Source organism: Catharus ustulatus, chromosome 16, assembly GCF_009819885.2.
Source record: "Catharus ustulatus isolate bCatUst1 chromosome 16, bCatUst1.pri.v2, whole genome shotgun sequence".
Taxonomy (NCBI): domain Eukaryota; kingdom Metazoa; phylum Chordata; class Aves; order Passeriformes; family Turdidae; genus Catharus; species Catharus ustulatus.
In genome coordinates this window covers 6,604,667-6,632,595 of record NC_046236.1, presented here as the reverse complement: position 1 = coordinate 6,632,595, position 27,929 = coordinate 6,604,667, and the positions used below count along the sequence as shown (strand labels likewise).

Sequence of the window (27,929 nt, the reverse complement as noted above, 5' to 3'; positions counted from 1 at the left end):
CCCGCGGCCTCCCGGCAGCAGGGGGCGCGCGGGGGCGGCGGCGCTGCGCGGGCGGCGCGGAGGAGGCGCTGCCGCCGCTCTCGGTGTCGTTATCGCCGTCGCCGCTGTCGCGCCCGTCCCGCCAGCCCCGCCTCCCGCTGCGCTCCCGCGGCCTCACAGCAGGTACGGGCGGGGGGAGGGACAGACACACCGCACACCGGTGTCCCCGCGGCACCCTCCGCCCGCGCAAGGGCTGCCCAGACGCGGCGGGCCCCGTTGCCGTTCCGCCCCGCTCCGGGCACGGGGAGCCGGTCCCACCCGTCCCTTCCCGTGCCGCGGGGCCGCCGCTCCCCGCCGAGGTGGAGCCGCGGAGTCGCCGCGCCCCTCCCGCGGGCGGTCGTGTGTCGTCCCGGCCGTGGCCGCTGTCGGTGCCCCGGACCCGCGGCCGGGCCGGGCCCCCCGGAGGGCTCTCCCCGGCGGCCGGAGCCGCTCGGCGCGAACAAAGGCTGCGGGCGGGCGGGCGCGGCGCGCTGGGGCAGCACGGCCGCCGGCTCGGGAGCTCTCCTGTTGCGCCGTGACTGGAGCAAGCCCCGGAGAGCGCTGACAGTGGCCGGGGCCCGTCCTGTGCCCGCATCCCCTCGGGACGAGTTGTTGGGGATTCCGCGCTAACAGGTGCGCGGTGACTTCTGTCGCTCCTCCGTGCGCCCGGGCAGCTCCGGCGGGCAGCGCTGCAAGTGTTGTGTTAGGGAAAGTCAGAACTGTCTTACGGGAAGTGGGAAAGAAACCCCAAACCAACCCCAGAACCAAAACCAGCAACTCAAATATTGTCGATTGTAGTCACCAAAATCGAGTATCAAAGTTTATCTTGGTTTAAATCCTGTTGATAAGTCTGGATTTATTGGTAAGATGCTCCTCCTTCAGTTAGGTTTTTGCATCTGTTCTTTACTGAAATATCTGAGAGAACTGTAAACCGAAGTCTTCCAACCCCACTTCTTAATTTCCTGGGAAAATGAAATGACTTTACAAAGCGTCTTTGTTCTCTCCTGTTTCTTACATGGATTAAAAACAATTGTAGCAGAGCCGTGAAAATAGAAAATAAATCTTGAAAACTATCTTATTATTTTGTGGATAGGGAAGAAGTGGGAGGAGATGCAACTAAATACCGAAGGTAAGTAAAGAGTGGGAAATGAATAGGTTTTAAATTACTGCTATATGTTCTGTTTACTTTTATTCAGATATTTCGTTTTGACTACAGTCAAGTTCACTTTTTAGAAATAAAAGTGGTTCTGTGTTATTTCTTTGTTAGGTAGTTTTTTGAGTTGACATAAGAACATTCTGTGATTTGGCCAGAAGTACTAGGTTAAGCAGAGGAGTTAACTCGAACTATTGAAATGTGTGTTGTGTAATGTGTTTCCTGTTTCTCTCCCAGCATCTTGCATTTTTGAAATGTCTCATATAACAGCTCAATGATGCGTGAACATGAACATAAAATCTTTTGTGCTTTTGCTGTCTGAGGAACACGTTTGTTTTGTACAGATTTTGTATTAAGATTTCTATTTTCCCTTCCTTATTTTGATGCCAGTCCAAGTCTGATGAGCAGTATACAGTCTCTGTAAGGCATGCTTTAGTTTGCACTGTGGTTTATTATCTGTAATTACGCTTCTAATCTGTTGGTTGGTTGGGCAATAAAATAGCTTTGAAGTTCTGCTTTTGGACCAGGCTTATTCTGTGATGGCACGTGCTCAATGTCCACTTGGATCCTTGGCTGGGCTGGAGCTGGGGGTAGTGGAGATGTTTGTGTCAGTGGAATCTCAGTGGATTTGGGTGTAGCTACATGTGTGCTGCTTCTGTCAAGGCAGAGTTCTGCTTTCCTGTGCCCCTGGGGTGGCAATTACACGTGTGTAGCTTTTGGATCCAAATGCCTGAATGTATTGTGCTTGTTGCTGCTTCTAGTGGTGCAGGAGGTAGCAGCAGAGATAGTCTTTGCTTCTAGTATTTATATTTAAATCGAGAGGGATTTATATTGCCTGCCTCTTAGTCATATCTTCACTTCTGCTGTTCTGTTTCAGTTTTGTTCTTCTCTTTGCAGCATTCCCTTTATTCTAGGGTGTTACTTCTTTCCTCTGCAGTACATTTTCCTGTATGGAAACACTGGCAAACAGTGTGTGGTGGTGTTTTATACACAGGCTTCTAGTTTCCCAGATTCTGACCAAAGTTTTGACATAGGATGGTGTAGATGATGTGTTAATTTCTGCCAGAATTGAGGAGGAGAAGGCTGATGCTAGAATACAGAAGGGGTCTCTTCACTTGGCATGATTTTATTCAGTAATTCAGCTGAAGCATTGAGGCTATTAACTCCAGTAATGATAAAATTTTCAATGCAATTTCTACTGTCCAGAGACCTAATCTAAGATTCCTGTAAGCCAGTAAATGGGTTAATAATGATACATGGCAGAAGGATATGCTCCTGTAATTTAAAAGAACACATCCATGCACTATCCTTGCTTTGTAAGTTTTAGTTCTGTGGAGGGAGAAGTGCAGCAAGGATCACTGACTTTCAGTTGTTTTCAGCATTTAGGCCTGAAGGTGCAGAGAATACTTACTTGAAGTATTTATAATAGCCAGAGCCATAAATATCTGTAACAAACAATAACAGAATTATTTGGTCAGCTGAAGGTCATTAATTCCCAGGGGGAGTAGTTCTGGTCCCCAAATGATGTTATGCATTTTCACAGCATTCTCCATTCATCTTTAAAGAAGCAATGTGCAAAACTCTGTACAGAGAAAGGATCAGTCCTTCCCGTTCCCTGTCCTGTGGGACTGAATTTTCAGCTGGGGGAACTTGTGTTCATGGCAAACTGTGTGTAGTTGCTCTCTGGTCCTGCAGTTTAGAAATGGAAAGGCTCAACTCTCTATAGTTTTATTCAGTGAGACCTTCCTTTTTACAATAACCAAGGCCTATATTCTTTCTACAGAAAAACTCAATTTCTACATTCTGTATGAATTTATGCACTTGTGTTCCAGAGATTTGCTTTGCAAAGCCTAGTAATTGTACTCAAAGCCCTTGGGCCTGAATATGGCACGTGGTATATGCCAGATAATGGGAATGTCCTTTTAAATGTATCTTGAGTGCCTTAGAAGTGCTAAAATATAGAAAAGAAAGAAAACTGTCTTGCCATGTGCTGGAAGGAAGGCAAATAAGCAGCAAGAGGCATAAGTGGCTTTGTATAAGAGAGAAGTGGAGGTGCTCCTGCCTGCCTGCCCTGGCACAGCCCTGCTGCCCTTCACATCTCCTGTTTGTATGGGTGGACCAGCATCTGTCAGAAAAGGTGTCACTGGCTCCTGGCAGAGCTCTTTCTGTCACTTGGCTTCTGCTTCTGGGAAACAGGATGTGTTAAAGCCTGTGATGAAAATAAAACAGTATAAGTTTTTTTTTAAAATGTCTAGGCAACTTTTTTTTTCTTTACTACATTTAGTAAATTGAGCTTGTATTGGTCTCATAGAGCAGTTGCATTTCATGCAGCAATTAATTCTGCCTGTGAGGTTAATTAGTGATACATTAGTCTGTTTTTTTTTCTTTCAGCTCCTGTACTGGTTTTTCTTTATTTTAGGTTGTTCCTCTCAGTGCATTGCATGAAGAGTGAAACAACAGTATGGGCTTTGCTTTTCTTGTAATTTTTCAAGCAACAAAGCAACATTTAGACTGTTTAAGTATTTGTATATACATAAGTTTATTTTTCTTTAAATCCTCTCCCTGCAAATGGAGAAGGGCTCTTGCTGCATAGGCGGGTGTTTTGTCTTAGAAAGTGGATGGATGACATTAAAAGGCAAGGCATGATTGTTATTTGCCTTGTATAAAACTGAGTGTTTCTGATTGCTTCAAAGGATATAGGGAAAATTTTGGTGGAAGAGATACTGTTAAAGGTGCTGTCTGAAACAATTTTAAATCCGCTGCAAAATCATCAAATATTGGGGCAATTTGATTGTCAGAATATTCTAAGGAAAGATAATTTTTGCTTGACTATCTTGTGGGTGCAAATGAGTAGGAAAAAATAGAAGACTGCTTTGAATAATAAATTTCAGCACTCACATATGTTCATCATTTGCTAGCTATTCTTATATTGCTATGCGAGTTTGTAACATTTCCATTAACTTTATTGTAGTGGAGAAACTGGATGTGCACATCCTCAAGGTCAATATATCTTACTTTAATATTATATTAGAGGTGATAAATAAATGCAGGTGTTACTGTGTTGGACTTTTCTCATGTCTTTGGAAGTTGGGGTGGAATACTGGGGTTTCTTAGAATTAGTGAAGTTGATTTTAATATCTACCCAGATTGTGGCATATGCAAGACTCTTGTGTGGCAAGGTATTACATTGTCAGCTGTTAATTCACAGGACTAAAATGTGTTTTTCAAAGCTTACTTCTGAGGGAAAACATGTGCTAATAGTCCTACTTTCTTTGGTTAGTATGAGAATTTCTTATTCTTACAAGACTTTGTTTGAATTCTAAAACTTAATCAATGAGTGAGTTAATAAAAACTATTCAGATGCCAAAAAATATCCTTTAGCCATTTGTATTTTGATGTCTTTGTAGATATGCTGTTATTTATTAAAACCTTTATCATGTAGCAAAAGCATAGTATGTATTATTAACTTATGGAAGAAAAGGTGATGCATAAAATGACATGAAAAACAGTTAGTTCCTCTCTGGAGAGTAGATTACTGAGGGCTGTTTATATACCCAAGCAAGCAATAGCTGAGAAATTCCTGTTAGTGAACTATCACAGCTGTCCATGTTACTTGTCTATTTTAATGTTTTTTTATAAAGCTTGCTCTTACTGAGGTCGCAGTGAGAAGTGAGGTGAAATGGGGACCTTGGAATTCTTACAATAATTTTAGTGATCTTAGGAAAATTACTCATTTTTATTCTCATTTTAGGAATGTACTACAATAGGACTAACTAGTAATGATCTGAAGTAGTCTAGACTTCATACATTCTTTTAAGTGACTTTGGAAAGGTTTGTAAACATTATTAGAACTGAAAATTCTTCAGTTTGTTTGTTTATTCCAAATAATTTAGAGAAAGTGGGGTGTCTTCTGCAGTCTGTTTCTGTCCTCAGCTGGGATTTAGTACAGTTTGCTTGGGGTTAGTTTGTTTTTCATTTTACTTTGTTTTCATTCTTCTGCCATTGATGTGAAATGGCAACCTGGCACGAAATACTGGCTTTTTAAAACTTAGTTTCAATACTAACAGAAATGTGCTGCATGTAGTTCAATTTCATTAAACTGTAAATTCTTACAAAAAGTAATTTTCTTCACAAAACATACACATTTCCTCTAACTAAAAACTTTATTCTGAACTTGAGTATTTTCAAAATAAAACTTTGTCCTACTGGTCCTTTTTTGGCATAATAAATTGTATTCTTACATCACAAGTGGGAATAACCATGTGCAGTTGTGACAGCATACTTCAAATAGCCTTATATTGAAGGTCATGCAGATCATTTTAGCTTGTTTAACTTGAGCATTTGCAAATCCAGTCAATTAAAGACACAAACTAAAAAAAAAAAAAATCACAGATTGAGACAAATGGAATTGAAATGTCGAGTTGATGATGTGAAATTATTTGGAAGTAATTTCGTTTTTCAGGTGAAGTAGATAGTCTTTGCTACTGGTAAAGTGTCCAAGGTTTTCACCTTGGCTGACTGGGAGATATTAATGAAGCAGTAGTGTTTGCTTCTAATTTCAGATATTAATAAAGCATTAGTGTTTGCTTCTAATTTCACCTTAGTGCTTGGGGGATGATGAGATGCTCTAAAACTAGACTTCATGATAACTTTCTCATCAGTTTGGTTTTTATTAATAAACATACCAGGATCTTAAGTTTATTTCCACTTCAACAAGCAAATAAAAGAAGTGTAAAGCTCATGAAAGGGGTCTGTGTGGAACTTGAGCTCAGTTTAGCAGCAATCCCTGAAAAGCTGGACTTGCAGCTTGGTGCACTTGCATTGACAGGGCTCTGCATCCTCTGGAGGAAGTGAGTGGAAACTGAAGATAAATTAGAGATTGGAAGAAAGGTTCTCTACAGAAATTTTGTGTAGCTGGGCACTGATGGGGGGTGTTGGTTGTGACCTGGGGCTGCTCCCTCTGTCACTGTGGGTGCTTCAGCTGTGTCAGGAGTTTCTGCAGTGCTGTCTGAAGCTTGGTGCAGAATCATCTTTGTACAATGTGTTGATGTGAGAGTGGATCCTTCTGGGCCAAATGCACACTGAAATGTATTATAACATCCATTTATCTCTCTTCCTTTTGAGGAGTGACATATCCGAAAAGTGGATGTTCAGGATAACATGTCCAATGTGTCGGAAGAGAGAAGCACTAGACAACAGGACATTAAGAAAGGACTCCAGTTTATAGAGTATGATTTTGTGGTTTTTATTCTTGTATGTTCATTCACATGTGTATATATATTTCTGTGAGATGGATGGCTCTGGGAAAGACCTTTTGTGTTTTTCCTTAGAATATTTGCTGGCACTAACATGTTAAACAAGAAGCAGATTTAAAGAAAAACCAGCACTTCTCTTTGTTCCTAAACAGAGCAAATTGAAGCTGAAAGGAAGTTCCTTTCCTGCCTTTGAGAAAAATGATCATTTAATCTTTTTTTCTTTTTTTGTGGGTAGAAAATGTTGCGAACCTGATAATCCTCCTTAAGAATAGCTACACCTAAAACTAAGTTGCTACTGAAAGGGACAGGTTTGCTCACCATTACCTGAATGTTTTAACTCTCTGGAGCTATAATTTAGGCTATTGAGAAATCGGCTGAGTATTTAATTTTCATTTGGATCAATGCCAAATTCTTTTGAAGATCCTGGCTATCTTAAAATCACTTTGAAATTTCATACTAGTTCACTGTTCATATTTGGCATTCTTAGAAAACAAAAACAAAGAATCAACCAACCAACAAAAAACCCAATAACAAAGCCTCCTCCCGCAAAATCCTGATCTAAAAACAGAATCTCAGTTAACCTGTATGCAATAGGAAAGAATTCCTGCTTTTCTTCCTGAAAATGTAGAAGTAAAGACCTCTTTTCTATCCTAGAGAAAATATCTGTTGCATGTCATATGAAGGAACTCTTAAAATTCCTGTTGTGTTATTGGTATGACTGAATTAAAATATGTGAGTTTTTTACAGAAAATTTGTCATTTTATAGTACTTATTAGAAGATTGCAGTTCTCCTCATCTGTAACATGGTTCTGCACAGGGAAGGAGAGGAAGGAAATTGCTTTTAAACAAATAACAGTGATGTCTAAAACTCTCAAAGCATTCAAAACCTTATTGCATTTTGAACAACAGAGTTCAGATTGACCATGTAACTTCAAAAGAAAGCGAGTCATTAGTAATAAGGAAGTTCAGTTTTTTATTCAAAACTCATCTACTGTGCTTTTCCCTGTTAAGTGCAGGCTATGGGCAAAATTCAGAGATTTGCCTGTTGCAGAAGCAAGGCTGCTTTTACTAACAGCCAGTCTTCCTCAGTGTGATTATATTTTAAACAATATACATAATAAGTGAAGCTTGTGATTTTTTTTTTTTTTTTTTTTTAGATCCACTTTGCCCTATCCAGGGACACAAGAGCAATATGAGGTAATGAAATTACTTTAATTTCCAGAAGGGTTTTTAAATGGACCTATATTGTTATAGTTTATCTTGATTTTAGTCATCATTGAGGTGATTATATAATATGAATGGTAATTTTAAAAGTCTCAATATTGGAACTGGACATCTACTAACATTGTGATATAGGTATTCAGATATTTGGGTGTCCTGAATTTACTCATGCAGCAGTTGAGATTAAGTCTTTCTCTACTGGTATTGTGGATAAATTTGGGACATTAATTGAATAAAACAATGCACTATTCTGAGTAAAGCTCAGAATAGCACAGCAGAAATAAGATAAAAGTACTTCAGTCACAGAAACCTTCAGAACATATTTTTTTTCTTTATGGTTATGATTTTGCTTAATTTTGGCTCGTATTTTCAGACTTGTCTTTTTAGTTCTTTTTCCAGTGGTAGGTGGTTTCATTGGATTTGAGAACATACTAGGTAAAAATGCTGTCATTCACATTTTGATGAAAAAAGCCTTTCTGCAAAGCAGATTTTGTGTTCTCCTGCTTTGTCAGTTGCTATGGCTGCTGCTTGCTGAAAGAATATATAGAGCATATATATACATCTTTGAGATTGTCTTGGAAAAATGTCAGAAGAAAAACACTAATGTAGACAAAAGTCTTGCATTTTACTCCAATTCCATGGAGTTTCAAGTATAAATTTTCTATTTAAAATTTTCCTTGAAAGTATGGAAGATAAACAAGCAACTGTTGATGGATTTTTCTTTTCTTTGTTGCAGTTATTTATACGAGATCTTGTTAGGAATCTTTTTCATGAAGGAAATGATGTATATCGAGAAGGTGATTGGAGAGGATCACTGAGTCATTATACTGAAGCTATAAACATAGCTGATTATGCTAATTCAGAAGAAATCCATGTTTCTGATGATGTTCTAGAGAAGCTGCATGTGAACAGGATCGCGTGTTTTTCAAATATGGTAAGCTGCTGTTTAAACCAGGATTTTTCCAGAACAGGATGCAAACACACAAAGTCTAGTGAGTGAAAAGCTCTTGATGGCAGTTTGAGGAATGATGTGTTTCAAATCATCACTTTGGCACGTTCTTTTAAAAGCTTTTTACATGTATAATTGAGGTATTTTAGTTACTAATACTAGAATTAACATAAGAGAGTCATACTAGGCTTGGAATTTGATGGAACAGTATTTTTATCCATTTACACTGCTGACTGCACTGAGCTGGTTGCTTTCTCTGTGGAAGAAGATGGCTCTTGTGAAAGAGCTAAATTTTCTTTGTGACTGTTACTGGATTTTATATAATGATGCTTGTTTTTGGTTGCTTGATTTGGTGACTTAGCAGAACTTAAAAATGCACTGTGCTGTGGCCTTGGTGAATGTTTGATAGTGTTTCAATACCTTTGTGCAATACAGTTCAAATTCACTATTTCCATGATAATAGTTCTGATTAATGGCTTTTTTTCTTTTTTCTCCTCGTAGGGATTGCATGAAAAAGTTCTAGAGGACTGTGAGATAGCATTAAGATTGAATGAAAATAATTTCAGAGCTCTCTATCGCAAAGCAAAAGCTTTGAATGAACTGGGAAGCTATAAGAAGGCTTATGATGCTGTAGCAAAATGTTCTCTTGCTGTGCCACAGGTGGGTATGTTGTATATTGGTGATTTTTTAAAAAGTTTTGAAGCATACACTTGAAGAACAAGGATGTTTTAAAATATTTTTTATTTTAAAATATTTTTATTCCTCTAAGCATTATTTTCTCCTGTGGAATTGCAGACTGAGTGCAGAGCTTGCAGTCCCCAAGCTCAGTTTGTTGTGTTAACTTTCAGCAAAAGAAATGCAGCAGGGGTTACATGCCATGAATGTTTGCAATAAGTACTAGAACCATTGAATTAATTGTTTAAAATTCTGTATGACATGAAGAGAACCCCACCATAATTATAATGTACATTTATTCTTTTGGTGACCTCATTTTAACCATTGCTGCCAATGCATTGTCCTTGCTGTGAATCAGTTGCTGTGCACCCTGAATCTTGGGCTCAGTCTGTGTTAGCAGGCACTGTGTGGTGTAGGAGGTGACCTGTAGACTGAAATACTGGTCCTGAGGATCTGTTTTCCGTGGTTGGGTTGTGGTTTTTTATTTGTTTGAGTGTTTTTAAGATCTGGAATACATCAAGTGCATTCTTGCAGAGCTTTGGTTACATCCAAGCCCTGTTTGGCTCTCTGGGACCCTTCATAATGCAAATTAAAATGCTGTGAGTGAGCATGATTAAGAGATTTCACTTCAGGAATGCATTCCTGATTTGAGGTTACATGCTTATGGAATCTTTACATGCTTTGCTCTAAGTAGACTGATCATAGGATAAAATACCAACTTGCTGCATCAAAACTACAGTGAGATACTAGACAAAGTGTTGGGCATAGGTTTGTCTCTTGATACAGGGAAAGTTTCAGTTGTGTTTCCAAAGGCATAAACAGTTCATCTGAATGTGTAACTTTGGACTTTGGATCCTCGCTTTGCCCCTCCAGATCTGAATGTTTTTGCTTAAGTTTAATATGCTTTTATGTAAGTTTTATAAATAGCTTTTTCTAGCTGTAGGATGTGATCTGAATACTGAATCTTAAAATAAATTAAATGGATAGTTGTAACTGTAGGACAGAGAGAACTATGATAACATTTTTAATTCTAGTTGTACGATGCTGTCTTGGTTTGAAAGAGGTGTTTGTTAAGGAAGGCAGGAGCCTCTTTTGAAATGGGAAATATAAATCCCCTCCCTCCAAATTATTGTAATTTTGAAATTAAGGAGCTCTCAGGCAAATATACGGGAATAAGAGTAGCAGTTCTTTTACTATGAATGTTACTATGAAAATACAGTAATACAAAAAACCAAAACACTGTCACAGTCAGAATACAACCTGGGAATCCACTGGAAACAGGCTGACTGTGGTGTTCCAAATCTCAGATTTTATCTAAGTAGGAAATGCTTGGCTCCTCCCCCTGGCTGGAACATTTCCCCATGGGATGGTGTAATTTTATCAGTCATTCAGTGGGACTCAATGGCTCATTAACTCAAGATACTTCCCAGGAGGAAGGATGGGTTGTGGAAAAGACAAAGCTCACTGCCCCACCTGGTTTTAACAGATGGTGATAGAATACCTCTGGTTACATCCTGCATTGCAACCCAGGACAGATGCAATGCTTCCCAAAGTACTGAGTGCTCATTGAATATTCATCAGTGTAGAAGCTCATATCAGGAATATGGCCCTTGATTTGTGTAAAAGCAAAACAACAAAATAAGCCTGCATCCCCTAAAAGAACAAATGCTCTCCTCAAACAAAAAACATCCTCACAAAAAAAAAAAAACCACCCGCACAAAACCCCTGAAAAACCACTTCTCTGAATTTCTCTGGTTTTGGAAAGCCTTTATATTATTTTAAATCCAGATAAAAGGAGGAGGAGGATACTGTCCATTTTCTGTCAACATAGTTTTTGCTTGAGGGCATCTATATTTTCAGATACACGTTTCAGTTCTGTGCTTTTGAAAGAATAAAGCTGCATTTTGAGAAACCCTGCATACAGGGATCTTGCAGAATACAGATTGTTATATAAACAGATGTCTTTGCTTGATGACAGTACATGTAAATTATTAAATTTTATTTATGTCTTTTAGGATGAAAGTGTGATTAAGCTTACCCAAGAACTAGCTCAAAAACTAGGGTTAAAAATAAGAAAAGCATATGTTAGAGCAAAGGTAAGATTTTATTTTAACATTTTATGTTAAGGTTTCCCTCTTCTGATATAAAATTTGTATTTAATGAAAGTATCTTTTCTTTGTAGCCACCGTCCTCAAATTCAGTTTCTAGTGATGTATCAACTCAGGTAAGGTTTTACATGTTCCAAGTATAAACTGCAGGGAATAATTGTTTCATAATTTCATGATGATAAAGTGACAGTGGTGCAATTGGCATTTTATATTAGAGGCTGTTATTTGGGGGCTTTAGGGTTCTGTTATGTTCCGTTTTGCTGTATACACAGGGCAGACTAGGACATAAGATTATTATTCAAGTTATCTTTGTTGCATAAATGTTAGCTAAAAGATTAAATCCAGTGCAAAGCATATGTTCTGAGGCAAGAGCAAAGTTAAGAGGGCTCACTTTTTATTTTTTATAGTTGACAATTATCAAAATGAAAGATGCTGGGATAAAATCCCTTTTACTTATATGCATTTATTCAAATTTGATCTTCATTAGCAACTGAACTTACATTTATCTTGCTCTTTGTAATATTTCTGAATAGGAATAGTGAAGAGGAGTTTTATCTTACAGACTTCTTTCACAGGAATATAGACAACTCATCTGTAAGGGAATGAGGAAATGTAGGAACAGCTCATTTAAGATATAATTTAGACTCTTTCATTCCCTGAAGTGTTGCTCTCACTTTTTAGTCATACCATGACTGGATTTCTATCTGTAAATGGGTGCTTTATCTAAAAATAAATTGACCTTTACATTAGACTTCATAAAATTGAGATTTTATAAAACCTAAACTTGAGAGGGCTTACATTCTTTGTCTGTAAATATGTATTTGAAAATTTTTGATGGTTCTTGTGGCTGAGAGGTTTTTTTTCTCATTTACAGAATTCTTCTGTAGAAGATATTGAGTTAGGTGAGTCTTGTGTTACATTACTAATGCTAGGGAGCTAGATATGCCATACATATCTCACTGTATTAGGAAAATTCAGAAGAGAATTCATCTGGTCATTTGAAAATGCTGGGATAAAAGTCTGACCTGTTTATCTCTAAAACTGCACATTTAAGTGGCCGAGCAGATTTTGCTTTGGCCTCCTCAGCTTGGTATGATTGTGACTCTTCTGTAGTGATCATCTCCATGCTGTCCTCTTTAGCCTGAAAAATAGGGAGGGGAGAATATGCCAAAGATTTAGTAAAGTATCAGGTCTGTAACTTTTTCTGTCTCTTAACTTGAGTTAAATAAATACTGAGATGAAGATACACATCATTTGGAATCTGATGGAAGCTGAAAACAATTATTTGTTTTTGTTTAAACATTCTTCACATTTCTTCACTCCTTCACTTTCCATGTTTTCAGGATAAAAGTTATGCAAGAAATTCTCACTCTTTGATCAAAGGTTCCAGTCATTCCCATCTTACCTATTTCAGATTTATCTGACCAGAAACAAGAGATGGTGTCTGCTGCTTCTTCATCAAACTTTGTTTCTGAAGTGTCTAAAGTGTCACCAGTACCTGTACCACCTTTACCTACTGTTATGCCTCTTCAGATGGAAAAGGTTCCTTTGCCTTCTACAGTGTTGGCAAATGGAGGGAATGTTTCTTTCTCTATGCCAGAAGCATGTTTAGATTGTGGAGATGGAGATATAATTATTGGAGAAGAACTTGATGAATTACTTGATTCTGTGCCTGATCCAGATGAAAGTGTAATGGTAAGACTTTTTTGTCTGTTTTTGTTCTTGAAAGACTCTTTATGAGTGGAATCTCATATTTTTATCAGGTGGGCTAGTGGTGAAGTTTGTTGCTTTTCCTAGTTACATTAAGCTGTCTTTGGGCATAGTCAGGTTGATTTTTTTTTTTTTTAATTAGGTTCAGATTCTTGTAAATGTGGCTGTAAAGATAGCAGGATTACTACAACTACAGAAATACTGTTATGTTACTACCAATGCTACCTTCAGGAAGTACTGTGAAAAGTCAATTGGATGTTTCAAGTCTGGGCTAGTGGGGGTTTTTTGGGGGGGGGGGTTTTGTGCAAATAAACCCTCTTAGACCAGGAACAGTGTGTTGGAATGCTCACCCTCTAGTTGTAGAAGCTGTAGTTAAACATAATCAAAAGACTTTGTAGTAGTACTTGGGCTGTGGCCTTCTGGGATGCTCGCTGGTGTCTCTGCAACCAGAACTTTGTCCAGATCCACCACCTGGCTGAACAGAAACAGACCATTTTGAGTCTGACCTTTTGTATTTTGAAAAGAGAGACTAGAGAAATCTAGTTCTATGAAATGTTGTTCCTACTTACATCATTGTACCAGACCTAGGGCAGACTCCAGAGTTTTCCAATTGTTGGTCAAAATGAGAGCTTTGGTTGATGAGCAGAGTATTGCATTAGTATTGCAGTGTTTAATGAGGCTGTGGCACATTTGATTCTTCAGTTAGTTGTGATTTTAATTCCTCATTCAACTCTGATTTACTGTTGCAAATCCTTAAATCAAAAATTCTTGGGTTTCTAATTTTCTATTTTATGCCCTTCATATTTTAGAAAATATGTCAGAAGTAGAGAAAGTAATTACTTTTAAGAGATCCTAGAATGTTTGCCATAGTGAAAGCCAGGAGGAAATGCAATCTTCCAAGAGAGCCTGCAGTCTGGTGGAGTGTAGAATTGAGTGAGCTGTACAACTCCCCTGAGTGAGTTGCACACTGGTGGCTGGGAGAACATGGAGTTTGCAGTGGGCAGACTGTGCAGACCTGCTCACTCAACATCCAAACAAGGAGGGAGCTTGTTGGGATGGCAGGAAGAAGGGAGGGGAAACTCCCCCACTTGGTATGCCCTTAACAAAAGTTACAGAAGGATATGTTACTTTTCATGAGAGGAAGCAGTGTGACCTGGCCTTTGCAGAATGTGCTATCAGTTGATTGGATCTCAGGATTTGCCTCAAAGCCAGCTCATACTTCTTTGCTGTACTACATTTTGAATTGGGTTCTCTGTATTGAGAAACAAATAGTGTTGATATCTGACTCTTTCTACTCTTTTCTGGTGTCTGTGTTTTTAACATAATTTAAAATTCCGCTATGATCCAATGGATAATAAAATCCAAATCTCATACTGACTTAGTGAGTGTCTGGTAACTGAACCTTTAAAGTGTTTGATCGGTGGATAATGCCTTGCACCTGGGGCGTTGTTTAGGGTTTGGTTACTGCAGCTCTGCAGGACTGTGGTGTACCTGTCATTGGTAGTAGGTTTGTAAAAACTTTGCAGAAACATGACTAAAAGAAATATTGTGACAGATCACGTTCTTGAGGCCTTTCTTGGTTGGTCTGAACATTCTTTTTAATTCTTTTTTTTTTCCAGCAAACTACAGGAGCCAGAGGACCTATTCCTGCAGGGAATGTAGCTCCTAGTGTACCTTTCTCTGCCTCTTTGTTGGGGACACTGCCAGTTACTGCAGGATTTGTTCCTTCAGCTTCTCTTTCAGAAATCTTTTCACAGCCTTTGGCTTCTTCGCTGGAAAACTTTTGTTCGCCATTAAGCACCTTTTCAATCAGTGACCCAAAAAGAGGTAAGAAATGACTCTTAATATTTACCCTTTTATGATGATGAGGGTTGTGCATGAGCCAAGTGGCTTTCCTTTTTAACAAACTAGTTTTCACAACTATTAGTTGTATTTAACACATAACATTTGGGCTTTGCTAATAGTTTTTGAGTGTTGGTTGTATACAAGAACTCAAAAATAAAGCTTCTGTTTCCATGGGATCTGCATAAGCATGCTCCAACCTCCCTCTGTGTAGTTTTGCTGTATCTATTATGTGAATGTATAAGTTTAAAGAAGAAACACTATTCCATCAAACTTTTTTTTCAAACTAACTTGTTCTTACAGCTTAAACCATTTGTCATGATTTGGCAATAAACAAGAATTCTAAAAGGGTAATGTAACTGTGTACTCTGTAAAGGTACCAGTATTACATGCTTGGATTCACACTGCACAGACTATAATTATGTAGTGAAATCAGGTATGTGAAATAACAAGATACAAATAACAAACTACAATAGATAAATTTGAGTTTTGTCTTTAATTACCAGTGTTACAGGACTATGCTGTCTTCAGAACAAAGCCAGATTTACAAAATAAAATCAAAAATTGGAGAATCCTCTTACCCCTCTTTCATCTGTCCATTTTTTCGTAATCAGATATTGTTTATCTTCTACCCTTTTTACACTGCACAAGTATTTTCATGTTGTTTCAGTATCTGCCTGTGAATCTGCCTTCAGTATCTGCCAGTACTGCTGGTGGTAACCAGGTGTATATTTTGAAGATGATTGCCTAATAACTTTTCAGCCCAGATTATTACAAGGGGCTTTTACATAATTAAAAAAAAAACAACTTATTGTAGCAAACAATAAAACCTTTGGTGTTTGTCAAAGAACCCAAGCTTCTGATATTTCTCAGGAGTGGTAAATTATTTTTTGCATGGGATATTCTTGGGAACTCATTTAATTAAAATATCTTTTTACTCCTTTAGATATCTCAAGTTCAGCTTCTAGAGATGGAACACCAGCACTTAACAGCAATAATTCCCCATTGTTTGTATGTATTTTTCATGGTTTTGTTCACACCAGTTCAAATGTTAAGACCCACTTGGAGACTTTACACTGATCTGAATTTTTACAGCTGAAGTTTCTATTTTTAAAAAAATGGCACTTCTACCATTGAAAGTGGGTTCTGGCTGTGGGACTTACAGGAACAGTTAACAAAGGAAAAGATTTATGGAGGTTGTTTTATGTATGCAAATTTTGACTGATGTCACAACCATTATTCCACTTTGAGGAATTTGCTGTAAAATACTGTTGAATTGTAAAATAGCCAATCTAAAATCCCTTATGATCTGAGTACCCCACACTAGGCATCCTGAAGAGCTGTCCTAGTGCAGGAACAGAGCAGATGCCACTGTGTGTCTGAGGATCTGTCTGCTCTCTCTGTATTGCAGTCATGCTGTGCATTTTCATCACACTGCTGGCATTGATGGCATGGGGAGGGGTGGCATGAAGAGACTACATCCTCAGGAGCCAGAAGGGAGGAATAATTTGCCTGACAGAGGCTGCTATATACCTGGTTGGCTCCTGTTTTAGGCTTAGTTTGTGCTGTGTATGTGGCCTTCGTAAAATCTCCATGTCCATGGCTTTGAAGAAAAATTTCAGTAGGTTAAATTTTATTTGTAGATAAGTAAATTCTACATATCAAGTAAAATATGCTTTCTTTCAACAGATAAATGGTCCTAGTAGTTTGTTTGGGTCCGAAAATTACATGGGAATTGCAGGCCAAACTAGAAATGACTTTTCCAATGTTTTTAGCAGTACAACTGCTAATACACCTGTATCTCCGGCACTGGCGGGAAGGAACCCTCTGGAAGGCACACATGAGCTAAGACAGGCCTGCCAGTTATGTTTTGTCAAAAAAGGTAAGGTACTATTGGACTTCATGGGGTTGATTTTTCTTTTTTTAATTAAAAAGTATACATTTTAAATCTTCATGTTCATAATTTAACACCATTGACTTCTAAACCATATTAATCCTGACTTGTTCTTTGCAGATGCAGCACGATCTTATGATTGGTGAAATATTTCAACCACTGTTTTATCTTCTTTCCTCTTGTCTTTATTTCTTGTCCTAATAGATTTCTAAACCCAGCACAAATCACCACACACTTTCCCTGTGTGTAAGGTCATTCACATTCTGTATCCACTTTCCTCCCAAACCCCAGGGTACTGTGAAGAATGACACCTTTGCTCAAGACTAAATAAAACTTGCAATACTCTCTCTGATTGGCCATGGGGAATTGAACTGCAGTTCAAAGTACCTGGTAACCTTCACACCCATCTCTTTTATTGTTCTTTCAAACTAATTCTAAATCATAATCATGAGGCTTCCAAACCTTAGTAATCATTAACTCCACTGTATTGACTTAAAGGAGCTTAACCAGTATTGGTCATTAATATAACTAATCTTTTAGGCCTGGGCTGGTGTTGTTAAGCAGAGCCATATTCTAAAGGCAACAGCTTCTGTTAAAACTAATCTTAAAAATAAGCATTGTGTTTAAAGTTACAGGTATCATTGGTTTTGATATACTAATAAAGAATCGTATCAAGACCTCTAGGGGATGACTATTGTACCCTTAAGAACTTCTGTACTACTTTAAAATTATTTTTACTAGAAAAATCCACAAAGGGAAGTTTGAAAAACCATAGAACATGTTTTGCTAAAGCTGGAGCTATAACATATTGGTGAGAGTACTTAGCATGTTCCTAGCTTCACTTTTTGTGTCAATGCATGTACTTCCTCTGTTTCTCTCCATCTCTATCAAAACCTTTAAGTGTCTCCTGCTTTTACTGCCTTTTGAAATTACACTGTTCCATCATCATCTTGTCCAGAGAAAACTGGGTCACGCTCTTGTTTTTCAGTCTCGTGAACAGGAAAATTCACTGGGCTTTGCTCATCTTCAGATGTTCTTCCTGATGTCTTCATTTAAGAGAGAGTTTGAAACTAGGCATATTTTGTTCCCAAAATCACAAAACTCTGGGATTGGCATTTATCTTTCTGGCACATGTGAACTTGTTACCGAGTGTGGTTTTGTCTCTGAACATAGTATCTCTCCTAATAAAATAAATGTTGAAGGTTAAGAGAGCCATTTACTGATCACTGGAATTCACCTGCATTGGCTTACTACAGATAAGAAATTTTAGTTTTAAACAAATGTTACTAAAATGGATTTGGAATTTGAAAAAACACAGCAATTTGCTGACCCAAAGCAACCTTAAGGTTGTAACACAGCATCCCTCCCCAAATATAAAATAACTTGTGGGTTTTTTCTTGTTGAGACAGCCTTTTATAAGTATTTGTTGTTGTTTTTGTTTGTTTTTAAATTTTGCTTAACATGGTGGTTAATGACTTCTGGTTCTTCAGAGCTGCTGGTGCAAGTAGGAATTCTATACAGTGTGTTTGTGTACTTTGCTTTTGGGCTTCTGAGCCAGTCTGTGTATGGGCATGTTCATGTTTGATGCAATTTATGCAAATACAGGCAATTTTCTGTGATTGTTTCAGGTCCTAAATTACTGGATTACGCTTATCATCCCAATTTAGAACATAAATGTAAGAAGGATATTTTAATTGGCAGAATAAAAAACTCTGAAGATAAATCATGGAAAAAAATACGTCCAAGACCAACAAAGACACAGTATGTGGGACCGTATCATATATGTAAAGGTAGGTGTTACAGAGAGTAAAATAGTAATGCCTACACTCAGAGTAATACAATTCAGCTTTTCCAAAGTGAAGTATGGAAGAAATTTTTATTTGTGCTTATGGGAAGTGGAGAAGGAAGTTCTGGGTTGTTTATAATTGTAAAGGCTGTAAGGAGAGCCATATTGTGACTACTAATATGATTATTTAGAGAACAGGCAGTGTACTTCTGTACTGTTCTCCATCAGGAATAATTTTGCATTTGAGTGTTGGATGATTACTGTTAAAAATATCAACAAAGAAGCATTTTTGTTAGTCTTTTGCAATATTAATCTCTACTTATGATGTAAACAATATGACTTGAGGATTAATGAGCAGTTCTATTTGAGCAGAGGATATTCTGGGTTCTCAGCATCGTTGCCCTAGATTAGTGCAGGATAGTTCATGGAGGTGTGCATTAGCTGTTTTGAGGAGTTTTACATTTTCACCGAGTCATTTAGCAGAAGGTTTTGCTTCTGTTAAAGTGACAAATTTACAACAGATCTCTGTAGCTTCTTTATTAAGTATTTGAAATAGATACAGTGGAAGTTTTAAGATGAATTTCCTAAACAAGTTGTTTGAAAGCAATGTCCTGTTGTGTGCTATCCTTTGAGATGTGGCTGCTGAGGAGGAGTGCAGGTACCCAGGCCATTGCACCTTTGCCTATTGCCAAGAGGAGATCGACGTGTGGACCCTGGAGCGCAAAGGAGCCTTCAGCCGAGAAGCTCTTTTTGGAGGACCTGGAAAGATCAACTTGACTGTGTCCCAACTTCTTCAAGAATACCACGGATTATTTATGTTTCTTTGTGAGGTGCTGCTTTATTTCTTCTAACACAATAAAAGTGGTAGTAGATAATTAAACTATGGGGAAAGAAATGCTTTGGTTATTGCATGACTGTTTTGCAACTTTCAAAACAGATTTTCAGTAATTACCTGGCTGCCTTTAGATTAGAGACTAAATGAAGTATCTGTTAAAATCTTTAAGGTATGGTATATTTTTGTCTAAAATACATTCTGTAAAATTTCTTGGTTTTATATTCCAGAAATGTTTTGATCACAAGCCCAGAATAATAAGCAAAAGGAACAAGGATAACTCATCTTCCTGTTCTCATCCTGCTATGCATGACTTTGAAGATAACAAGTATGTTTGAAATACCATCTCTATAAGCTGTAATTTAAAAGCAAAGACAGTTTTTAATACTGACTTTCCTTTCTTACCTGTTGGTCAACTTCTCTTCCCTGCTGACTGTTAGGCTTTGGCAGTGTAGGCAAGACAGAGTTAAAAAGCAAGGTTCGACAGATCTAACTAAATTAAAGTGAGCTATTTCTTTATCAGCCTTTCAAAATTAGTGGTGTCTACCCTAATTTTTGAATCTTAGGGGATTTGGAGTCAGGTTGTTAATAGCTTACCCACCTGGTAAGCTGTGTTGCTGTAAATAGATGTGTAATGTTAAATTAAAACAGGAACTCCTAAGTTGCTCTTTCTTTGATATATTTTGCTTATTTTGCTCTAGTTTTAACTCAAGTTTACCTTAATTACAGTGTATAAAATAGACCATAGTCCTTATTAACTCAGTTGATAAAGAAAAGAGTGCAAGGAGTATCTTTAATTATTCTTGGAAAGTTAAAAAAGTTTTTATAGTTGTAATAATATAAAATAAATTTTGGAGAATTAAGAGACTTCTGTCTTTGTATGATGTGAAAATAAGTGGGAGCACTGGAATTGCTTTGTTTGTATTCCAGTTCCCTGTATTAAGGAAGCACTGCTGCTGCAAGAGCTAGCCTGTTCTGCATTGCCTCTTCCATAAATGGTGCTCTATAAAGGAAAAAGTACATGGGCTAGTAATTAGATCAGGATATATACTTGAAAGTGGACATGATCTGCTTTCCTTCTTGGAAACCAGTGATCCAGCTGGATTGAATTCAGTAATGCTTTGCAGAAGAGGGACTCTAGATTCCCAAGAGTGCTGTTTAGTGAGTTTACTCAGCCTGAAAATGATGCTTAGACGTGACTGCCTTCTGGGAACTTTCCTGACTTTCTGATTTCAAGTAAAACATGTTTAAAGGATATTTGAACAAGCTATGGTGAAGGATGGTTATTTTAAAGAATATCTAAAATGGACTGTTTTCAAAACAGGTGCCTTGTCCACATTTTGCGAGAGACTATGGTGAAATATTCCAAAATCCGCCCTTTCCAAGTTCGGTGTCAGCTTGACTTGTGCAGACATGAGGTGCATTATGGCTGCTTACGAGAAGATAAATGCTTTTATGCTCACAGTCTGGTAGAGCTTAAAGTCTGGATTATGCAAAAAGAATCAGGTATGTTTAATAAAAAACTCACTTTGCTCTTCATTGTATTGCCACTCCTTCCTTTCTTGGCTCCCTCTGAAATTAGCAGCTTGGGATCAGTGCACAAAGCGAGCAGGAGCAACCTGGTGCCTCTCAGCTTGCATTTTGGAGAGGTTTTCTGTGGTACATACAGTGTAGATTTTGTAATTTCATTGGCATTAGAGCTCTAGTACGTTATGTTCAAATACTGAAAGATGCACCTTAACTTACGTGAGCAATCTGTAATTTAAAATCTTGTATGCTTCCCACTGGGATGATAGAGGTAACATTTCTGTTTTGGATGCTCTCATGACATTCTTACATGTGTGTGTATGGACATAACATCATATCCATTATGTAAATCTACATCATGTGTATCACACATGAGAGAATACTTGCACAATATACAAAAACAAAAATGAATAAAAGCTTTGGGGCTTCGGTAGTATTCCAGTTTGAGCATGTCTGTAAGGCTGCAACAGTCATAAGTACTCAAAGACTGTTTCCCTTACTTTGCAGGTATTTCACATGATACTATAGTTCAAGAATCAAAGAAGTACTGGCAGAACATGGAGGCTAGTGCACATGGATCACAGGTATTTTCATTTTTCCATTCAACTAATTCTGCCGTGACTGTGGTGATAATTTTTTTATGTGTGTATATAATGTAGCTTATTTTAGATATTACTTTTTAAATGATCTCCAAATAATCTCTTTCAGTGTAGGCTTTCTTCAGCTTGCTTGCTTAGACTAAAATGCCTACTCTGCTGCTGTGCAACTCCTTTTTTGCTTTGCTTGTTCTGTCCCAGGTGGAATATAAAATAAATATAAGTTCAAAGTCAGCTGCTCTAAGGCAATTATCTTTTCAATATGTAGTGCTTTTATGTGTTTAGTTTGTACATATTATCATAACGTCAGGGTACATATACCTAAATCAGAAGTAAGTTCAATAAAAAAATGCATTTGTTAAGAGATGTCTAGTTTGAAATTACAAGCTTACTATTACAAGGCATGAAGAGTAATACCTACTTCCCAACATATGTTGGATTTTCTGCCATAAGGAATAATTAATAATTATGTGAGGATTTCTTTGCAGATAAAAAAATACCTTCTATTCTTGTTGGGTTTTTATTTGTTTTTTTTTTTTTTTGCTTAAGGTTCCTGGGAACCAAATGAAATATGGATCACTTAATTTGAAGATGAAGTTTGTTTGTGGGCAGTGCTGGAGAAATGGTCAAGTTAGTGAGCCAGACAGAAACAAAAAATATTGTAGTGCAAAGGCAAGACACCCGTAAGTAAGATCAAAGAGTGAAAATTCTACTGTTTTGTCAGCTATTTAAAACCTCTTTTGGGAAACTGTTGCTTCTTAGGAAAGAGTCATACAAGGAATTACAAAAAAACAGACATACTGAAGTAGGACAGAGTTGTGGTATGCTAATAATTGGTACTGAGAAATACTTTGGTGGCTACCAAAGTGTTTGTGTTTTGGTTTTGGAGGGTTTTTCTATATTAAGAGTTTTGGTCAAGTTTCAATAGAACTTCATTAAATCTTAAATATGTAGTGAAAGTTTAAAAATAAACTTTCTGAGCTTCCCTGGTTCTGCTTCTGTGCAGAACTTGTGATTTTTTTTTTTTTTTTTTAATAGTTTTTTCTTTCATTGAATGCTTGTGGTTTCCAGGTGGAGCAAAGATCGCCGTGTGGTGCTGGTAATGTCTAATGAACGTAAGAAGTGGATGACCATTCGTCCTCTTCCTGCAAAGAAACAAGTGCCTCTGCAGTTTGATGTATGTTAACCTAAAATAAACGTTTTGGTTAAGAAAATAGAGAATAGTCATTGGAAAATACCAGTAATTGGGCTAGTTTTGTCAGTTCTGCAGAAATTCCCAGGGGAGTTGGTAGGAAAATGTTCATATTGTTTCTACAGTGTTCAGCCTTAGAAAAACACTGGTCTCATGTTACTGCTGAAGTCCTTACTTGTCAGTGGAAGTAAGTATTTCTGAAATAATTTATACATACCTGGGGTCTGGTAGTGTGGTAGGAGGCAAAAAGCACTCACAGTACTGGCTTCCAGCAGGTCTCTTTTTCTAACTGTAATAAATGAGGTTTTTTTGTAAAAATAAATATTTTTGTTTTTCACGTTATATAAATGTTTGACTGGGAGGGGAAACACTATCCAAGACTGAAAAAAACTTTAAAATTGTATTAGCATTCATTCTGCTTTATATTCTTAAGAATTTTTTTAAAATTCATGTTTCAGTTGTGCAATCATATTGCTTCAGGCAAGAAATGTCAGTATGATGGAAACTGCTCATTTGCTCACAGTCCTGAGGAGAGAGAGATGTGGACATATATGAAGGAGAACAGCAGTAAGTAGAAGAGTAAATCTAACATGTTGTAAATCTGACTGTTCTGCTTTTCATTCTTGTACTTCAATTACTTTTTACTCTAATTTCTTTCATTATCTTTTATAGTAAATCTTGCAGGTGCCCTTGTCTTTGAATTTAAATACACCCAGACCAGGACTTCAGATAAATAAAAATAGATATACTGTGTATTTGTTGCTCGATAGGTTTTCTAACAATAAAGTAGTTTGTATTGTTTTTTTAGATGTCTTAGAAATATTGATCCTTGCAGCAACATTAGTTGGTGTTTGTACTGCCTGTGTACACACATGCATTCATGGAATTACATGTGGGGGAAACTATGTGCAGAGCAATTCCACACACCCCCTCTCCCCACTGTATTTACTGACTGGGAATCACCATCACTTTCTGTTACTGACTTTACTGTCCCATCAGTGTTACTGGGGAGAAAGCATCAAAAATCAGAAGAAATAACTGACATAAATGATCAGATCATGGTCTGCAAGAAAGCAAATTAAATTTACCAAAAGTTGTAGCACACATAAGATTAGTTCTTTGAGATTCAGGTATTGATATGCAGCAGCACAGCTGCTATCTGTACTTTGGGTGCCTGTTCAGAAACCTGTAACCTCTGGCTGTCCCCTCAAGGGGCACAGAGGGCTCTTGATGAATAGCCAAGATGCCTCTTCCCTTTGGCTCTTAATCTCTGAACTGTGTAACTGTCTACATTTGTTTCCTTCCCTTTTTCTTAGAATAGGTGGGAACTGAATTATGCTCACAAGCTCAGTCATTTATCTAGTGTTCTCAAACTCTTGCCTTAATTGCTAATTACTTATTTTAGCTTCTGCTCTCATTAGTTCAAGACTTGGAGCAGTTGTATGACATATGGCTAAAAACTCAGAAACCAGAAAAAGGAGATGATACAGCTACTCAGGCAAACAAAGAAAATGGGAAGCAAATTCACATGCCAACTGACTATGCCGAAGTTACAGTAAGTAATCATAGATATAATCCTAAATCCAGGATCTGGGGGTTTGTTGGGCTTTTTTTTTTCCCCCAGCCAGTAACTTAGGTATTTTTCCTTATTTTTTTGGTGCTTCCTTAGACCATAGATAGCTACAGTAAATGTGACTGGCACTGTGTTCTTCTAAAGCTAGTGGAGATCATAAACTTTAGGTGATTGTTTAAGTCATTCTGTCTGTTTAGGTAAAGAATATCCTGCAGGCCAACATAAAGAAAATATTCAAAATGTATAAGAAGCTCTATCCTTTACAGCAGTGAATTTTCATGGTTATGTTTTCAAATTCCTTGTAAAACAGGTGGATTTTCATTGTTGGATGTGTGGGAAGAACTGTAATAGTGAGAAGCAATGGCAGGGTCACATTTCTTCTGAGAAGCATAAGGAGAAGGTTTTCCACACTGAGGATGATCAGAACTGCTGGCAGTATCGCTTCCCAACCGGATATTTTAGCATTTGTGATAGGTATGTCTTTTTTAAGATTGCAAAAATGCTGAAAAATGAGAATTCATAATTAAGGCAGTTACTAGTTCTGACAAAGTTTCTGGTATTTCTTGATTTGCATATGTCTTTCAACATAAAATTAATTCATTAACAGTATTTTAACACGTTAGAACTCAGGGAGTGACAAGGTGCCTAATTTTGGAACCAAATTAACTGCCTGTGTGATGTTAATGAATGGTAGCAAGTTCATTGCAGATGTGTGAAGTGAATATTGTTGGTATTATTACAATTTTACTTAGGCATCTGCATATTAATTAGAACCCAAGAACAGTCCCTAGCTGGACAGTGATTCTGGAGCTTTAAGGCGAGTAGAAATTTGTTAGCATCAACCTAAATTTGTTAAAATTGAGTATTTGTTACCAGAAATCATTTATTAACATATGAAAGAAAACTTCTAAGATCTGATGGTTTTCCCAAGCACTGGTTGTATGTTTTTGGAAGGCTAAAAAGTTCAGAATTGAGCATTCTGGAGTTTAAGGTTCAGTTTGCCTGGTGCAGATGCCTTTGTTACTCTGTTTTCAGTTGAAGATTTTGAGTGTCTTGGAGATCTTGAGAAACTGCATAGCAGAGAAAGCAAGTTAGTTTTCATTTGCAGTCTTTGCATGGAAACTTTCATGTCCCTTTACTAAATTTTTAAGTAGCATTCTAAATGTATTTGTTTTGAACATAACAGACCTTGGATATGCAGCATAAAATGAATGCAAACTGTCATATTAAGATGTTGTGAGTATTCTAACCTCAAATTTAGTTAACAAGGGTAATTAATTGGAATTTTTAAACAATAGTTGTTCCTTAGCTTAGTGAGTTAAATGATAAGGTATTCATGAGGTATTCATCATTAACATGATGAACTTGATGGTTTCAAGCATTAAGTGTCTCAGTCTAAGTAGGAGCATGAAGAATAGAAAGAGCCATCATTTGTCCGCTGTAAATACTTGACAGCTGGGAAAGAAAAATACAACCAAATGCTAAACAGAGTTAGTGACATCTAGCTTTAAAAAGTCTATACTCTTCCATTTTTTTTTTTGTCCTTACTATGTAGTGTATATAAAAAACATGACCTGAAGAAAATACAAAGACAGTAGTGATGATGGTAATTCTGTGAAAACACTGTTCAAAATGTCTTAACAGATATATGGCTGGTACTTGCACTGAAGGAAACAACTGTAAATTTGCCCATGGAAATGCTGAACTCCGTGAGTGGGAAGAACGAAGACAAGTTTTAAGAATGAAACTCAGCAAAGCAAGAAAAGACCACCTGATTGCTCCCAGTGATAATGACTTTGGAAAATATAGTTTTTTGTTTAAAGATTTAAACTAATACTGAGATGACACATACATGTTATCAGCTGGAAGCATAAACCAGAAAATTTGACAATAATCAAAAGCATGTGACAGAAAAGCTGCAGGTTTTCTGCTTTTATTGGCATACATTGTTCCTCCTGAACAGCAAAGTATGGTAGGTTTAGGGGGATTGAGCAGACCTGTCTATGCTCTCATGAAACAGAGTGGTGATTAAAAAAATCTGAAGTATTATGGGCTTACTCACCTCCTGTTGGACAGAAAGTTAGGAAATAGAAGGGGGGGAAGAGTGGTTATAATATCTAGGAAGCCCCCCAGTTTCACACCTTCAGTTGAAAAACTTTAAGGTATCAAGGTATTGCAAAAGAGTGTTAGTGGACTAAGAAAATGATGGATGAAAATTCTTCAGATCTTTTAATGGAGAGGATTTGTTTAAAACAAAGTTTGCTACTTATCTATATGTAGGTTGCTAAAAAGGATTTTCTTATTAAAGATTTTAAACAAAATAACCATTTAACTACAATATATGTTGAATGGGCATTTTTTCTCTATTTGTATGTTTCAATATAATTTACTGAAAAAGGATCTTGGGAGGAAAAAAGTATTAATTTTTGAAAATGAAGTAGTTAAAATTCTGTTTCTTGGTCTTTGCTGTTTAAATAATGATTTTGAAAGATTACACTTGTATGTCAGTATTGTGTATTATTGTATGGACTAATGTTGCCTGTAATAAAGAGAACTTTACACGAAGCTGTTTTCTGCATGTAGCCTCTCAGGACTGAGATTTTGTAAAAACGATGATTTGCCAGTTAGCAAAAGCTTGAGTACCTGTAGCTGAACATTTACTGAGTTGGTATTTGTGTCGCTAGCGGCTCGTTTGCAGTTTTCTGTATTGTCATTAGCTCATGGCATCGCTGAAGTAACAGAAAGGGCCAGTAAGTTGTGATCTAGACAAGCAGTTTGGAGCTGTGTGGTGCTGGGACACGTTTTCAGCCTTGGACATGGACATGAACCACTGCCTCAGGTGCACGGTGCTTCCCCTTGCCTTTCCTGCAGAGCAACAGGAAATGGAAAACAATCTGCGGGCTGAGGTGACTGCTGAGCCTTTGGGCTTTCCAGTCACTGTGTTTTGACTTCTCTGCAGATCCTGCTTTCAGCTTTCTTTGTGTTTGCTTATTTCCTTCTTTTATTTACAGCCAAGTTTCTTTCAGCCATTCATGCAAAATAATTAAAACTAGGTTTCTTCTTCCCTCCCTCCTCCCCCAGCCCAGGTACTTTTCTTTGTTCCTGGCTGCCCTTATATAATTAGAAGAGCTTTAACAATGACCTCAGTAGTTCGAATGTAGTCATTGGGCATACATTGTGTATGTAAAAAGTGTTGAACCAAAGTTTAGTGATACCTATAGACGACATGGATGCTATGTCCCTTTCACTTCACAAAAGCACAACAAATTTGGAGCCAACACCTTATGTGTGCTTCAGCCCTAGCCTGGGGCTCTTGCGAAGTGACTGCTCCTCCCAGGCTGGGCTGCAGTACACTGGAGTACGAAACTAGCTTGGTGCTTAAAATGCCACCTGCTGCAGTGCTGATTTTTTACATTGTAATAAAGTGAGCGTGAGACAGAGTACTATGGACACTGTTATTTGTGTGACAAAACCTGATTGTATCGTGTGCCTTTCTGAATTGTTTTCTCAATTTTATGCTTTCACTGTTTAATGTAAGTGCTCTGTAAATCATTGGAAGTAATTCTAGATAAAACATGACATCCTTGTTCTGTAAGGC

The 27,929-nt window shown here is 37.5% G+C and overlaps 1 protein-coding gene across 2 annotated transcripts; it reads left to right on the top strand.

The window, feature by feature from the left end:
* Positions 1 to 78: 78 nt before the first annotated feature.
* Positions 79 to 27,926, top strand: ZC3H7A (zinc finger CCCH-type containing 7A). Of its 2 annotated transcripts, XM_033074489.2 has the most exons (24): positions 113 to 162; positions 1,112 to 1,147; positions 6,296 to 6,399; positions 7,584 to 7,623; positions 8,384 to 8,581; positions 9,098 to 9,256; positions 11,287 to 11,367; positions 11,454 to 11,495; positions 12,254 to 12,281; positions 12,794 to 13,074; positions 14,709 to 14,916; positions 15,878 to 15,942; positions 16,621 to 16,813; positions 18,454 to 18,615; positions 19,245 to 19,441; positions 19,674 to 19,771; positions 20,768 to 20,949; positions 21,478 to 21,554; positions 22,116 to 22,249; positions 22,638 to 22,743; positions 23,217 to 23,325; positions 24,180 to 24,313; positions 24,642 to 24,805; positions 25,976 to 27,926. In XM_033074489.2, the coding sequence occupies exons 3-24, from the start codon at positions 6,332 to 6,334 to the stop codon at positions 26,163 to 26,165; spliced, it is 2,916 nt and encodes a 971-aa protein (XP_032930380.1). In that variant the 5' UTR covers positions 113 to 162; positions 1,112 to 1,147; positions 6,296 to 6,331; the 3' UTR covers positions 26,166 to 27,926. The 2 variants fall into 2 exon arrangements, with proteins under 2 accessions (XP_032930379.1, XP_032930380.1); XM_033074488.2 differs by lacking the exon at positions 1,112 to 1,147 and having other exon boundaries at positions 79 to 162.
* Positions 27,927 to 27,929: the final 3 nt, after the last annotated feature.